Source organism: Tursiops truncatus, chromosome X, assembly GCF_011762595.2.
Source record: "Tursiops truncatus isolate mTurTru1 chromosome X, mTurTru1.mat.Y, whole genome shotgun sequence".
NCBI lineage: Eukaryota > Metazoa > Chordata > Mammalia > Artiodactyla > Delphinidae > Tursiops > Tursiops truncatus.
In genome coordinates, this window is record NC_047055.1 from 66,776,372 (window position 1) to 66,792,946 (window position 16,575).

General features: G+C 38.1%; 1 protein-coding gene across 2 annotated transcripts in view; it reads left to right on the forward strand.

Annotated features, from left to right (window-relative positions):
* ZDHHC15 (zDHHC palmitoyltransferase 15) overlaps positions 1 to 16,575 on the forward strand; it is a 146,925-nt gene that overhangs the window by 108,734 nt on the left and 21,616 nt on the right. For both annotated transcript variants that reach the window (XM_073799443.1, XM_033849454.2), the window contains one exon: positions 1,389 to 1,467. In XM_073799443.1, the coding sequence (XP_073655544.1) occupies positions 1,389 to 1,467 (79 nt within the window). The remainder of the gene's footprint in view (positions 1 to 1,388; positions 1,468 to 16,575) is intronic.

Sequence of the window (16,575 nt, forward strand, 5' to 3'; positions counted from 1 at the left end):
ATCTCCTCTGGGAGTGAAACTATGAAGGAAGTTGATAATCGAGTTTTTCAGCTCAAGTTTCAATGTCTGCAAGACTGATTTTAATTTAAATAATTGCTAGGGGGAATTGTTCTGTGCCAAATAGAAGTGTGGATTGCAATGGTAAAGAGTAAAAGAAACCCATTCAGCAGAATACTAAAAGCCAATTTCTGAAAAGGTGCACTACCAAACCATACCTACAAAGTTCTGAAACAGCCAACCGTCAGGAGGAAACAACAAGGCAAATAGTGCGTTGAAGTTCCAGAATTGTCTTTTACACTTATCAATTGCTTTCTTGATAGAAATGTATAGGTAAGATGAGATGTATGCTCAAGCACTTGCTCCCTCTTTTTCTCTTTTGAGGTGTTTGACAAACATAAGTAATTCTCTGTATATCCTTCACTGAAGAGCTGGGCCAATACAACTGCTTTTTGTTCAGACTTAAGGGCAAGAATACCCTGGGCCCAGGATTCCAAAGAAGACAGAATGTTGTGCCCACTATGATTCCAAAGACAGACATTCTAAGAGCCACTTTTTACTTTTCCACTCTTCCTGGGAGAAAGCAAACTTGTCTCTGGAGTGTGCCTGGTTAACTCAGTGGCATGAGAAGTTGCCAGCCTGCTGTGGCAAGGGTAACCCACCCTGGCTGGCCTCTATCTTCTAGCATCCAGACCTCACACTTATGGGAGCACTCCGAACAGCACATCAATTTCATAAAGGAGAATGTACTAAGCAGAAACTATAAGGGACAACCACTGTCAACTTTTTTTTATCTCAAAGTGCCAAGTATATTATTATGCAAGGAATATAAAGAAAGTGATTATCTGTACATTAAGCAAGCTGATTCAGAGTGTACTTTGCTCCTCAAAAGGCTGGGTGTTGAAAACAAGAACATTTGTACCGTAAATGATGTTGCTTGTTGATTCCAAAGCCTCTTATTTTCTGGATACTTCATTCCTTTTTAGAAACACACCAACACCTAAAGTACTATAACAGCTATCTCAATTATGTCCAGTGGAATAACAAGACAGGGTAATTTTGTGAGTAGCAAGACCCAAAACATTCTATTAAAAACAAATGAAGTTGAGCTGTGATCACAGCTATTTAAGTCAAATACCAGCCACTATTATAGATCAGATAATGCTGACAAATAAAATAATCTTAATTCATAGTACAGCAGGCTGACAGCTCTTGAAATGTGAATGCTTGGACTGGTTACAAATGCTTCATTATATAGCACATCAGTCTTTAGATATTTGTGGATGTCCACTGCCTCCAGGGATTGACCGAGAAACAAACATGCCAATAAACGGATACCCACCCATACAAGAGAAAGGGACATTTGTTTATTTCACTTTTCAACCTTACAGATTATCCAGAAGGATCATCATCTCTTGCTGTGGAAACGGAAACGTAGCAGTTTTCACATTTCCTGCATCTCTCAAACAGGTCAGTATTCTGAGGGAGACACATAGAGTACCACCTGGACTGCTAAGAGGCAGTCTTGGGGAGCAGAACTGGAAAAGGAGTAAGTTATCACCCTGGCAAACAAGATGTTGAATTCTTCCCTCTTGTATTATTCACGTAAGCAGAAGTTCTATACATAATTTCCCTGTGTATTGTACTGAAAAAGACTCCCTTACTCCCTGTAAACTCACACTATTCACTTTGGCTAAAAGACCCCAGGGTATCCAGAACAGCCATACATCTCATTTCGGTTATTTACTTTCATACTATGAATTATAAACCTTGTCCTAGTGAATTTCAGGTCTCTGAAATGAAAAAGATTACAAATAGGTTCTTTTTGCCTGACTCCATTATGTCAGTTAATAACCTACTCTTACCCACTCACAGGCAAAAAGCACCATCCCTACACTCCAACTCTCCCGAAATGCTACTAATTTGTCCATCAGTGGCAGGCAGCCTTACACATGGGATTCTCTTTGGCCTGGTGAAAAGCTAAAAAGCCTTCTCTTTGAAACATTGACAGGTAAATAAACCCAATGTAATTCAGTATTAAAAGGAAAACTTTAGTAATAAAAATACCATGGAGCTTGAAGCTCTGATCTGATAAGCCTTCCAATTCTATTCCCATGAAAAAGCTGGCAATTATTCAGAAGCCTATCAATCTATGGGCTCTCAGGTCTTCACTTCTTTACCTTACAGAACCCTGCTGTGCACCAGTATAGGTACTATATAAAACCTTCTATATGACAGTCACTTTGCTATGTACTTTACATATGTTATCTCATTTAATCCTCACATCAACTCTGTCAGGTGAATGTTACTATTCCCATTTTACTTATGAGAAAACTGAAGTCCAGAGAAGTTAAACCACCTATCTAGCTAGTAAGTGGATAACCTAAGATTGCAACACAGATCTGTCTGACCTCAGATCATGCCCTTTCCAATATGGCACTACATTTAAAAACCTGACTTGGGATATTTACTACACCTTCACTTATAATCAAAGGTTTAAAACAGGGAAGAATTGGGCTTCCCTGGTAGTTCAGTGGTTGAGAGTCTGCCTACCGATGCACGGGACACGGGTTCGTGCCCCAGTCCGGGAAGATCCCACATGCATGGAGCGGCTGGGCCCGTGAGCCATGGCCGCTGAGCCTGCGCGTCCAGAGCCTGTGCTCTGCAACGGGAGAGGCCACAACAGTGAGAGGCCCGCGTACCGCAAAAAAAAAAAAAAAAAAAGAGGGAAGAATTAAATCTGTCTTCTTATCCAAAGCCCTGATAAAATGTGTGACACTTGTATGGTACTAGAACCTAGACTTCAGATATCCATGGTGCTTATCTCTCTCATTTTCTTATTTTAGCATTTTACTATGGGTATTCTTTGACATGCCAACAGAAGTTAAAGGGGAAAAAGTTACCTGGTGAAATAAATTTAGGAAACCCTGTATCAAAATTAGAGAGTTATCTTTAGCATAGGAATTATGCAAATAAGTTTTGTGACTCTCCAAGAGGGGGGTATAGTAGCCCTCTGAACTTATTTGACTGAACTAATTTTCTTGTGTGCAGATCATGGAACTTTGTCTTTAGTGCAGTACTTCTCAACACTTAAAATATGCTAAGGAATTTTGTGAATCCCCTAAAGTGGAATAAGTTTTTTCCAAACTTATATGACCATGTAACCCTTTTTTTCAGAATATCTTGGGTAAATATTAAGCCATAAAATATATATATATATATATATATATATATATATATAAGATTTCATTTTATTTAACATCTTTATTGGAGAATAATTGCTTTACATTGTTGTGTTAGTTTCTGCTGTATAACAAAGTGAATCAGCTATATGTACACATATATCCCCATATCCCCTCCCTCTGGCATCTCCCTCCCACCCACCATATCCCACCCATCTAGGTGGTTACAAAGCACCGAGCTGATCTCCCTCTGTTATGGGGCTGCTTCCCACTACCTATCTATTTTACATTTGGTAGTGTATATATGTCCATGCCACTCTCTCACTTCGTCCCAGCTTACCCTTCCCCCTCCCCGTGTCCTCAAGTCCATTCTCTACGTCTGTGTCTTTATTCCTGTCCTGCTGCTAGGTTCTTCAGAACCTTTTTTTTTTTTTTTAGATTCCATATATATGTGTTAGCATACGGTATTTGTCTTTCTCTTTCTGACTTACTGCACTCTGTATGACAGACTCTAGGTCCATCCACCTCACTACAAATAACTCAATTTCGTTTCTTTTAATGGCTGAGTAATACTCCATTGTATATATGTGCCACATCTACTTCATCCATTCACCTGTTGATGGACACTTAGGTTGCTTCCATGTCCTGGCTATTGTAAATAGAGCTGCAATGAACATTGTGGTACGTGACTCTTTTTGAATTATGGTTTTCTCAGGGTATATGCCCAATCCAAAAATGGGCAGAAGACCTAAATAGACATTTCTCCAAAGAAGATACACAGATTGCCAACAAACACATGAAAGGATGCTCAACATCACTAATCATTAGAGAAATGCAAATCAAAACTACAATGAGGTATCACCTCCCACCAGTTAGAATGGGCATCATCAGAAAATCTACAAACAACAAATGCTTCAGAGGGTGTGGAGAAAAGGGAACCCTCTTGCACTGTTGGTGGGAATGAAAATTGATACGACTCCTGTGGAGAACAGTATCGAGGTTCCTTAAAAAACTAAAAATAGAACTATCATGTGACCCAGCATAAAATATATTTTTGATATGATTTCCTAGGTAAGCAAAATTGCCTTTAAGCAGTGCTTTTCCCAGGGCACTCTGTTCAAATAAATTAGCCGATTAATTTTGTGGGAATAACAGGGTCATGTTCTAATAATAATAGAAAAGTATTTGGGAACACAGGAGGGAAGAATGGGGCAATCATTTCAATGTTTAACAATATGAATAATTTTTTAATGTACATAATTACTACAGTAATGTTTGTAAAAGCCCCAAACAGAAAACAACTTGAATGTCTATCAACATGAGAATGGTTGAATAAGTTATGTATGTCTATAGCCTGGCTAAATGGATACAAAAACAAGACCCAAATATATGCTGTATGGGTCTCTAGGTCTGAAGAGACCCACTTCAGACCTAGGGACACGTACAGACTGAGGGGCTGTAAACAGATATTCCATGCAAATGCAAATCAAAAGAAAGCTGGGGTAGAGCTTCCATGGTGGCGCAGTGGTTGAGAGTCTGCCTGCCGATGCAGGGGACACGGGTTTATGCCCCGGTTCAGGAAGATCCCACATGCCACAGAGCGGCTAGGCCCGTGAACCATGGCCACTGAGCCTGCGCGTCCGGAGCCTGTGCTCTGAAACGGGAGAGGCCACAAGAGTGAGAGGCCCGTGTACCACAAAAAAAAAAAAAGAAAGCTGGGGTAGCAATTCTCACATCAGACAAAATAGACTTTAAAATAAAGACTATTACAAGAGACAAAGAAGGACACTACATAATGATAAAGGAATCTATCCAAGAAGAAGATATAACAATTATAAATATTTATGCACCCAGCATAGGAGCACCTCAATACATAAGGCAAATGCTAACAACCATAAAAGGGGATCATTGCAACAAAAAGAATAAAATACCTAGGAATAAACCTACCTAAGGAGACAAAAGACCTGCATGCAGAAAACTATAAGACACTGATGGAAGAAATTAAAGGTGATACAAACAGATGGAGATTTATACCATGTTCTTGGATTGGCAGAATCAACATTGTGAAAATGACTCTACTACCCAAAGCAATATACAGATTCCGTGCAATCCCTATCAAACTACCAATGGCATTTTTCACAGAACGAGAACAAACAATTTCACAATTTTTATGGAAACACAAAAGACCCCAAAAGGCCAAAGCAATCTTGAGGAAGAAAAACAGAGCTGGAGGAATCAGGGTCCCTGACTTCAGACTATACTACAAAACTACAATAATCAAGACAGTATGCTACTGGCACAAAAACAGAAATATAGATCCATGGAACAGGATAGAAAGCCAAGAGATAAACCCATGCATGTATGGTCACCTTATTTTTGATAAAGGAGGCAAGAATATACAATGTAGAAAAGACAGCCTCTTCAATAAGTGGAGCTGGGAAAACTGGAAATCTACATGTAAAAGAATGAAATTAGAAATCTCCCTAACACCATACACAAAAATAAACTCAAAATGGATTAAAGACCTAAACGGAAGGCCAGACACTATAAAACTCTTAGAGGAAAACATAGGCAGAACACTCTATGACATACATCACAGCAAGATCCTTTTTGACCCACCTTCTAGAGAAATGGAAATAAAAACAAAAATAAACAAATGGGACCTAATGAAACTTAAAAGCTTTTGCACAGCAAAGGAAACCATAAACAAGATGAAAAGGCAAGCCTCAGAATGGGAGAAAATATTTGCACACGAAACAACTGACAAAGGATTAATCTCCAAAATATACAAGCAGCTCATGCAGCTCAATATCAAAAAAAACAAACAACCTAATCCAAAAATAGGCAGAAGACCTAAATAGACATTTCACCAAAGAAGATATACAGATTGCCAACAAACACATGAAAGGATGCTCAACATCAATAATCATTAGAGAAATGCAAATCAAAACTACAACGAGGTATTACCTCACACCAGTAAGAATGGCCATCATCAAAAAATCTACAAACAATAAATGCTAGAGAGGGTGTGGAGAAAAGGGAACTCTCCTATACTGTTGGTGGGAATGTAAGTTGATACAGCCACTGTGGAGAACAGTATAGAGGTTCCTTAAAAAACTAAAAATACAACTACCATATGACCTAGCAATCCCATTACTGGGCATATACCCTGAGAAAACCATAATTCAAAAAGAGTCATGTACCACAATGTTCATTGCAGCACTATTTACCATAACCAGGACATGGAAGCAACCTAAGTGTCCATCGTTGGATGAATGGATAAAGAAGATGTGGCACATATATACAGTGGAATATTACTCAGCCATAGAAAGAAACGAAATTGAGTTATTTGTACTGAGGTGGATGGACCTAGAATCTGTCATGCAGAGTGAAGTAAGTCAGAAGGAGAAAAACAAATACCATATGCTAACACATATATATGGAATCTTAAAAAAAAATGGTCCTGAAGAACCTAGCAGCAGGACAGGAATAAAGGTGCAGATGTAGAGAATGGACTTAAGGGCATGGGGAGGGGGAGGGGTAAGCTGGGATGAAGTGAGAGAGTGGCCTGGACATATATACACTACCAAATGTAAAATAGATAGCTAGTGGGAAGCAGATGCATCATTCGGGGAGATCAGCTCGGTGTTTTGTGACCACCTAGAGAGGTGGGATAGGGAGGATGGGCGGGAGACACAAAATGGAGGGGATATGGGGATATAAGTATACGTATAGCTGATTCACTTTTTTATACAGCAGAAACTAACACAACAGTGTAAAGCAATTATATTCCAGTAAAGATGTTTAAAAAAGATAAAAAGAAGTATGTTTGTCTAAATTATTAGATATTTTTTACATTTTTGTTCTCTTCTGAAATGTTTTTAAACTTATTCAACTTCACTAGTAAGAAATGCAAATTAAAATAATGCTAAATATCAATTTTTGTCCACTAAAGCAGCCACTTTTTACAATGTTGGCAAGAACACGTTGAAACACGTGCTTTTATATGCTGCTGATATAAGGTTAAAATCTTAGATAATTTTTTGCGGGCAAAATATATAACATATATCAAAACCTTAAATGGCCCATGCAATTTTATCTGATAACTCCATTTTAGGAATGTATTTTAATGAAATAATCAGAGAACTGTATGACTATTCATCATTAATTTATTATAATATCAGAAAATTGGAAATAAAACTAAATATCTAACAATAGAGGAATAGTGAAATATTAAATCATTATGATGAACTATTATGTACTGTTAAAAGTAATTATTTTGAAGAATAATTGATAAGATTATGTGGAAAAGCTATATGATTGCATTTAATTCTAAAATTTTATTAAGATATAATTCATATACCATGTAATTTGATCACTTACAGTATACAATTCAGTTGTTTTTAGGATATTCACAGAGTCATACAACGATCACCACAATCAATTTTAGAACATTTTTATTGCCCCCAAAAGAATCCCCATACTCATTAACAGTCACTCCCCATTCGTCCACTCCCACCCCTAGGAAACCACTAATCTATTTTCTGTCTCTATAGATTTGCCTATTCTGGACATTGAATATAATCCATGATTCCACTGAAGCATACGATATGTGATCTTTTGAGAGAAAACATTTGTAAATCAAATATTTGTTAGGAGGCTTGTATGCAGAATATATAAAGAACTCTTACAATTCTATAAATGAAAAGATAATACAACTTTTTTAATGAGCAAAGGATTGGAATAGACATTTCTCCATATACAAATGATCAGTAAGCACATGAAGGGGCTTCCCTGGTGGCGCAGTGGTTGAGAGTCCGCCTGCCAATGCAGGGGACATGGGTTCGTGTACCGGTCCGGGAAGATCCCACATGCTGCGGAGCGGCTGGGCCCGTGAGCCATGGCCGCTAAGCCTGCGCGTCCAGAGCCTGTGCTCCACAATGGGAGAGGCCACAAAAGTGAGAGGCCCGCGTACCGCAAAAAAAAAAAAAAAAAAAAAAGCACATGAAAAATGCTTAACATCATTAGCTATTAGGGAATACAAATCAAAACCACGAGATACCATTTAATTTCCACTAGGATGGCTATAATCCAGAAGACAGATAACAAGTGTTAGTGAGGACGTAAAGAAATCGGAATCCTCATACATTTCTGGTGGCAGTGTAGAATGGTTCAATCACTTTGGAAACAGTTTGGAAGTCCTTCAATATGTTAAACATAAAATTACCATATGCCCCAGCAATTCCACTCCTTGGTATAACCAAGAGAAATGAAAACATATGTCCAAACAAAAACTACTGCATAAATGTTCACAGAAGCATTATTCATAATAGCCAAAAAGTGGAAACATCACTAATATCCATCTACTGATGAGTAGATAAATAAAATGTGGCATATCCATACAATGGAATGTCATTTGGCAACCAAAAGAATACATGCTACAACATGGGATGGACCTTGAAAACATTATAAAATTACATTTTTAATTTAATTAAAAACTTTTAAGTATTAAAATGTATCTACATGTGTAGAAAAACACTGAAAGGAATTATACCAAAAATATAAGTAAAAGCAAATTTTTTACATGGGTTACTTCCTTCACTATCAAGCCTTAATACTTCAACCTCTCTCTTGCCAATATTTTTTCTCCCTAACTCCATTGCTTTAGCCAGCAAAAATCCAAATTCCAGATTCAATCCAGCTGTCTGCCTTCTCCATTTCTGTACTCAGCCTGCTGAGAACCACTACAAAAATAACACAACTGATTATAAATACTGTTTGCAGCGATTAGAAATAACACAACTGAGACTACACATTTGTGGCCTCCAACCTTACCTGGCCTGTTAAGTCTTCACTATTTACCAGTAGTTTTTTCCTTTATTAACCACAACTTCATATAGTCTCTCATATCACTCCTATCCCATATCATAATGAAAGTCCTAACACATGAAATAGGGCTAAAAAAGGAGATTAAAGTAACTCTAATTGTAAAAGAAGAAGTAAAATTATCTCTATTTGCAGATGTCATGATTGTCCACATAGATCATCCAAAGAATCTACAAAAGCTCCTAGAACTAATGAGTGAGTTTATCAAGTTCACAGCATACAAGATCAATGCACAAACATCTATTATGTTTCTGTACACTAGCAATGCACAACTGGGAAACCAAAATCAAAAACACAATACAATTTACAGTAACTTCAAAAAATTAACTAACTAGATATAAATGTAACAAATCATACACAATATCTGTATGCTGAAACTTGTAAAACACTGATGAAAAAAACCATGGAAGACCTAAATAAACGAGATATATACTATGCTTATGGGTCAGAAGACTCAGTATAAGTAAGATGTCAATACTTCCTAAATTGATAGACAACTTTAATACAATCCTCATTAAAATTTTTTATTTTAATCAAATATTTTGTAGAGATAGACAAGCTTACACTAAAATTTAAATGGAAAAGGGAACTAGAATAGCCAAAACAATTCTGAAAAAAATACATAACTGAAGGACTCAAACTGTCCAATTTTAAGACATACTATAATGCTACTGTAGTCAAGACAGTGTGGTATTAGCCAAAGGACAGACTCATAAGCCAATGGAACAGAATAAAAAATAAAATACAGAAATAGACCCATATAAAGATTCTCAACTGATTTTTACACAAAGATACAATGGTAATTCAATGGAGAAAATAGTCTTCAACAAATAGTGATAGAATAATTGGACATACCTATACTATTACACCTCACAACATATGCAAAACTTAACTCAAAATGGATCATAGACCTAAATGTAAAATGTAAAACTATAAAAATCTTAGAAGAAAATGTAGGAGAAAATCTTTATCACTTTGAGTTAGGCAAATAGTTCTTAGATATGACATCAAAAGTAATATACATAAAAGAAAAAATTTACAAATTGGACTTCAACAAAATTAAAAATGTATTCTCTGAGAAGAACATTGTTAAGAGAATAAAAAGACAAGCCACTGACTGGGAGAAAATATTTGCAAAACACATATCTGATAAAGGACTTGTATCCAGAAAATGTAAAGTGCTCTAAAATGTCAAAGGTAAGGAAACCAACACAATAAAGTAATGGGCAAAAGTTTTCAATGGACACTTCACCAAAGAAGTGGAAATAAACATAAGAACATGCTTGATGGGGTTGCCAAGATAGCGGAGTAGGAAGACCCTGAACTTATCTACTCCGATAGACACACCAGAATTACAACTACTTACAGAGTAGCTATCTATGAGAAAGACGTGAAACCTAGCAGAAAAGATTTCCTACAACTAAAGACATAAAGAAGGAACCACAATGAGATGGGTAGGAGGGGCAGAGATGCAGTATAGTCAGAATCCACACCCCCAGGTCAGCAACCACAAATGGGAGGAATATCACAGTCCTAGAGATTGTCCCCAAGGAGCAAGGGGTCTGACTCCCATGTCAGGCTCCCCAGCCTGGGCATCCTGCACTGGGAAAACAGGCTCCCAGAACATCTGACATTGAAAACTATCAGGGGTTAGGTTGAGAGAGCTGGAAGGCTGTAAGAAACAGACTCTGCTCTTAAAGGGCACATGCAAAATCCCACATGTTCCAAGTCCCAGGGAAGAGGCAGTAGTTTGAAAGGAGCCTGGGTCAGACCCACTTGTTGATCTTGGAGAGACTCCTGGAGAGACAGGGGGGCAACTGCTACTCACCTGGGGAATGGAGACAGTGGCAGCAGCCATTAGGGACCTCATTCTATCATGATAATACCAGCACTGGCAAGCACCATTTTGGAATCCTCCTACCAGCCTGTTAGCACTGGGGACACAGCCCCATCTACCAGCAGGCTGGCAGCAGCTCCAAACCCGTCAGGGCCACACAGCCAGCCATGTAGGAAGCCTAGCCCACACTTCAGTGGGCCCACAGCTACTGCACAAGGCATGGCCTCACAGCCAACCAGACTGGGATCAAGACCTACCCACCAACACAACCCCAGTAGTTAGCCCTGACACAACAGAATGGCACATGCAGCCCACATGGGGGCACCCCTAGAGCATATAGCACTGGTGACCTGAGGGGAGCATGCTGCTGGGCCCCATAGGACGTCTCCTACATAAAGTCACTTCTCCAAGATCGGGAAACATAACCAACCTAACAAATACATAGAAATAAAAACAGCAATTTAGGCAAAATGAAGTGACAGAGGAATATATTCCAAACAAAGGAACAAGATAAAACCCCAGAAGAAGAACTAAATGAAATGAAATGGAGATAAGCAATCTACATGATAAAGAGTTCAAGGTAATCATAATAAAGATGTTTAACAAACTCAAGAGAAGAAAGGATGAACACAGTGAAAATTTCAACAAAGGGTTAGAAAATGTAAAGAAGAGTCAAATACAGTTGAAGAATACAATAACAGAAATTAAAAAACACTAGAAGGAGTCAACAATGGATTAGATGACACAGAGGAATGGATCAGAGATCTAGATGAAACAGCATAGTGGAAGTCACCCAAGCTGAACAAGAAAAAGAAAAAAAGGGCTTTAAAAAAATGAGGATCGTATAAGAGACCTCTGAGACAACATCAGCATACTACATTCTCATTATAGGGATCACAGAAAGAGAAGAGATATAGATAAAGGGTTAGAGAACTTATTTGAAGAAATAATAGCTGAAAACTTCCCTAACCTGGGAAAGGAAAAGACATCCAGATTCAGGAAGCACAGAGGGGTCCCAAACAAGATGAACACAAAGAGGTGCACACCAAGACACATTATATCTAAATGGCAAAATTAAAATAAAATGAGAATCTTAAAAGCAGCAACAGAAAAGCAACATGTTATGTACAAGGGCACTCCCATAAAGCTATCATCTGACTTTTCAGCAGAAACTCTGCAGGCCAAAAGGATTGGCACAATATACTGGAAGTGAGGAAAGGAAAAAAGTTACAACCAAAACTACTCTACCCTGCAAAGTTCTCATTCAGATTTGAAGAAGTGATAAAGAGTTTTACAAAGCAAAAGCAAAAAGAGTTCAGCACCACTAAACCAGCTTAACAAGAAATGTTAAAGGCACTTCTCTAAGCAAAAAAGGCCACAACTAGAAATATGAAAATTATGAAAAGAAAAATCTCACTGGTAAAGGCAAACATGCAGTAAAGGTAGTAGAATAACCACTTATAAATCTAGTAGGAAGGTTAAAAGACAAAAGCAGAAAAAGCATCTATATCCACAATAAGTAGTTATGGGATACACAAAACAAAAAGATGTAAAATATGATGCCAAAAACAATAAACACTGGGGATGGGGAGGAGTAGAAATGTAAGATGGTTAGAATGCACTTGAACTTAAGAGATCATCAACTTAAAATAATCACATATATAGAGAGAGGTTGTCATATATGTACCTCATGACAACTACAAACCAAAACCATATAATAGATACATACACAAAAAAGAGAAACACTAAAGGTAGTCATTAAATTATAAGGGAAGACAGCAAATGAAGAAGGGAACAACAACAAAAAGAGCTACAAAACCAACCCCAAAACAGTTCACAAAATGGCAATAAGTAATACCTATCAATAATTACTTTAAATGTAGATGGAGTAAATGCTCCAATCTAAAGACATAGAGTGGCTGAATGGATTAAAAAGCAAGACCCATGGGCTTCCCTGGTGGCGCAGTGGTTGAGAGTCTGCCTGTCGATGCAGGGGACACGGGTTCGTGCCCCGGTCTGGGAGGATCCCACATGCCGCGGAGCAGCTGGGCCCGTGAGCCATGGCCGCTGAGCCTGCATGTCCGGAGCCTGTGCTCCGCAACGGGAGAGGCCACAACAGTGAGAGGCCCGCATACCGCAAAAGAAAAAAGAAAAAAAAAACAAGACCCATACACATGCTCCCTACAAGAGACTCAACTTCAGATCTAAAGCCACACACAAACTGAAAGTAAGGAGATGGAAAAATGTATTCCATGCAAATGGAAGCTAAAAGAAAGCTGGGGTAGCAGTACTTGCATCAGACAAAATAGATTTTAAAACAAAGTGTAAGAGTGTTACAAGAGACAAAAAAGGACATCAACATAGTAGCACCTAAATACATAAAGCAAATATTAACAAACATAAAGGAGAACTTGACAGTAATGCAATAATTGTAGGGAAATTTACCACCCCACTTACATCAATAGACAGATCATCCACACAAAATCAATAAACGAAGGCCTTAAATACGAATATGTTCAATAATATTGTAATAACTTTCTATGGAGACAGATGGTTACTAGACTTATCAGGGTGATAATTTCATAATGTATGCAAATGTCAGATCACCATGTAGTACACTTGAAGCTAACATAATGTTGTACATCAACTATATTTCAATTAAAATAAATTAAAATTGATTGTGAATAGTCTATGAAATTAGTGCCAAAAGTCTTTGTTAAAATATAGTCATTCACATTTGAAAATTGGTAGTATGGCAGTGGAGTTATTTTTAAAACACAGATATCCATGGGACTTCCCTGGTGGTGCAATGGTTAAGAATCTGCCTGTCAATGCAGGGGACATGGGTTTGAGCCCTGGTCCAGGAAGATCCCACATGCCGTGGAGCAACAAAGCCCTTGCACCACAACTACTGAGCCTGTGCTCTAGAGCCTGCGAGCCACAACTACTGAAAGCCCGCACACCTGTGCGCCACAACCACTGAAGTTCGTACATCATAACTACTGAAGCCCACGTGCCTAGAGCCTGTGCTCCACAACAAGAGAAGCCACCGCAATGAGAAGGCCGTGCACTGCAACGAAGAGTAACTCCTGCTCGCTGCAACTAGAGAAAGCCCACACACAGCAACGAACACCCAATGCAGCCAAAAAATAAATTTTTTTAAAACAAAAAAATCTTTAATAAATAAATAAAATATAGATATCCATTGAGGAGGCGGGGGGAAGGAAAGCTGCTCAATATCACTAGCCATTAGGAAAATGCAAATTAAAACACAAGGAGATTCCTTTATACCCATACTGGAATGGGTAATTTTGTTTTTACATAGGGATAATTCCAAGTGCTGATAAGGATGCAGAACAATTGGAATTCTCATACATTTCTTGTGGGGTTGCAAAATAGCTCAGGTACTCTGAAAAACAGTTTGACAGTTCCTTATAAAGTTTCTTACAACGTTAAACATACACTTACCATATATGACCCAGTAATCCTACTCCTGCATATTTCCCCTAGAAAATGAAAACTTGTGTTCACACAAAAATCTGTATATGAATGGTTATAGCAGCTTTATTTATACTAGCCCAAACCTGGAAAACAAAAGAAATGTCCTTCAATGGGTAAAGAGTAAACTACCAAACGTAAAATAGATAGCTAGTGGGAAGCAGCCACATAGCACAGGGAGATCAGCTCGGTGCTTTGTGACCACCTAGAGGGGTGGCATAGGGAGGGTGGGAGGGAGGGAGACACAAGAGGGAAGAGATATGGGAACATATGTATATGTATAACTGATTCACTTTGTTATAAAGCAGAAACTAACACACCATTGTAAAGCAATTATACTCCAATAAAGATGTAAAAAAAAAAGAGTAAACAAAGTATACTACTCAGCAATCTTTTGATTTGATGAACAATTGATACTTATAGCAACATAGATGAACCTAAAATGCATTATTGTAAGTGAAAAAATCCCAGTTCATAGCACAGGGAATGTCATCAATAATATTGTAATAACCTTTGTATGGTGCATAATCTATAAAAATATCAAATCACTATGTTGTATACCTGAAACTAATATAATATTGTAAGTCAACTATACTTCAATTTAAAAAAACAAAAATATTTTTTAAAGGCTATGTGCTATATGATTCCATTTGTATGAAATTTTGGAAAAGGCAAAAATACATAGAGAGAAAACAGATTGGTGGTTGCCTGGCTTAGGGGGCTGAGGAAGTTCTACATTGTATCTGAGATAGTGGTTACAAGATTCCACCCATGTGTAAAAGCTCGCAGAACTGTAAACCAAACAGGTTAATTTTAATACATTTAAATTATAAATTAAAAAATCCTTCTCTCATGCTTCTCTGGAACTTCCTACACCCTTCTTCCCCCCACCCCTACCATCAGACATCTCCTTCTTAAGACAGTGTCTTCCCAAACTTTGCTAGGTTTTCTCCTGACCATCACATAAATCTACTCATTCCTTAGGGAATCTACCCATTTCTTGGCTAAAGGGCATATGTATGCTGATAACTGCTGGATATGTATCTCCAGCCCAGAACTCTTTACTGAGTTCCAGACCTGAATAACCAAGTGCCTTTCAATTTCACCCACCCCAAAATCCATTTCCTGTTTTGTTCCTTCTCCTTCATCTCCCACTCACATCTAATTTTTCACTGAGGTGTGTTGATTGTACTTCCTAAATATCTCTGGAAGCTGTGTACTTTTTCTAGCCTGATTACCATGACCCCAAACCATGTGTCTGTCATCTGTGTTACTGCAATAGCTTTTTAACTGATTTTCCTGATTCCCGTCTTGCCCCTCTTCCAGTCCATTCTCCATATTGCAGCTAGAATGATGAAAAACTTAAATCTGTGTAGTGGCTCTTTTGTTGGCTTCAGCATAGTCTGAACTCCTTAACATGGCTTACAAGACCTTTTATGATCCAGCCCCTGCTCATCTCTCCAGATTCTTAACTCTGAAGCTTCTTCTCCACCAGTTCTATCCCCACATTCTATACTTGAGCCACACCTCAACTTCTTTCAGCCCCTCAAACATGCCACTGATGCTTCCCATGATTGGGATGCTTCCTCAGCAACCTCCCACCTCCTCCATTCCAGTCTCCTTCAGCTGGCTATATAGTATTTATTCTCTAGGTTTCAGCCTCCACATCATTTACTCGGGTATATCACTGACTGATGTCTTTTGGGTGCCACCATAACATTATGAGAGCCCTTTTATTCTGTGTTGTAATAGCCTACTTACTTTTCTGTCGCCCAAACTAGATTGTAAGCTCCTTGAGAGCAGTCACTATGTCTTGTTCACATTTTAGTGCCAGCTTCTAGCACAATGCCTGGCACATGGTAAGTATTCAATAAATATTTGTCAAATGAATGAATGAGAAGAAGGGGGCATGGGAAACAGTCTCTGAGATGATAGGTCATTTTTTTCTTTATCCCTTTCTATAGTTTCCAATTATTCTATGATGAACATGAATTGCTTTTATAATAAAAGAATACTTTAAGAAATTCCCTGGAGGTCCAGTGGTTAGGAGTCAACACTTTCACTGCCGTGAGCCCATTTTCAATCCCTGGTCAGGGAACTAAGATCCCGCAAGCCACACGGCATGGCCAAAAGGAAAAGTTAGAAATAATTTTAAAAGTATATTAAACATAAAAG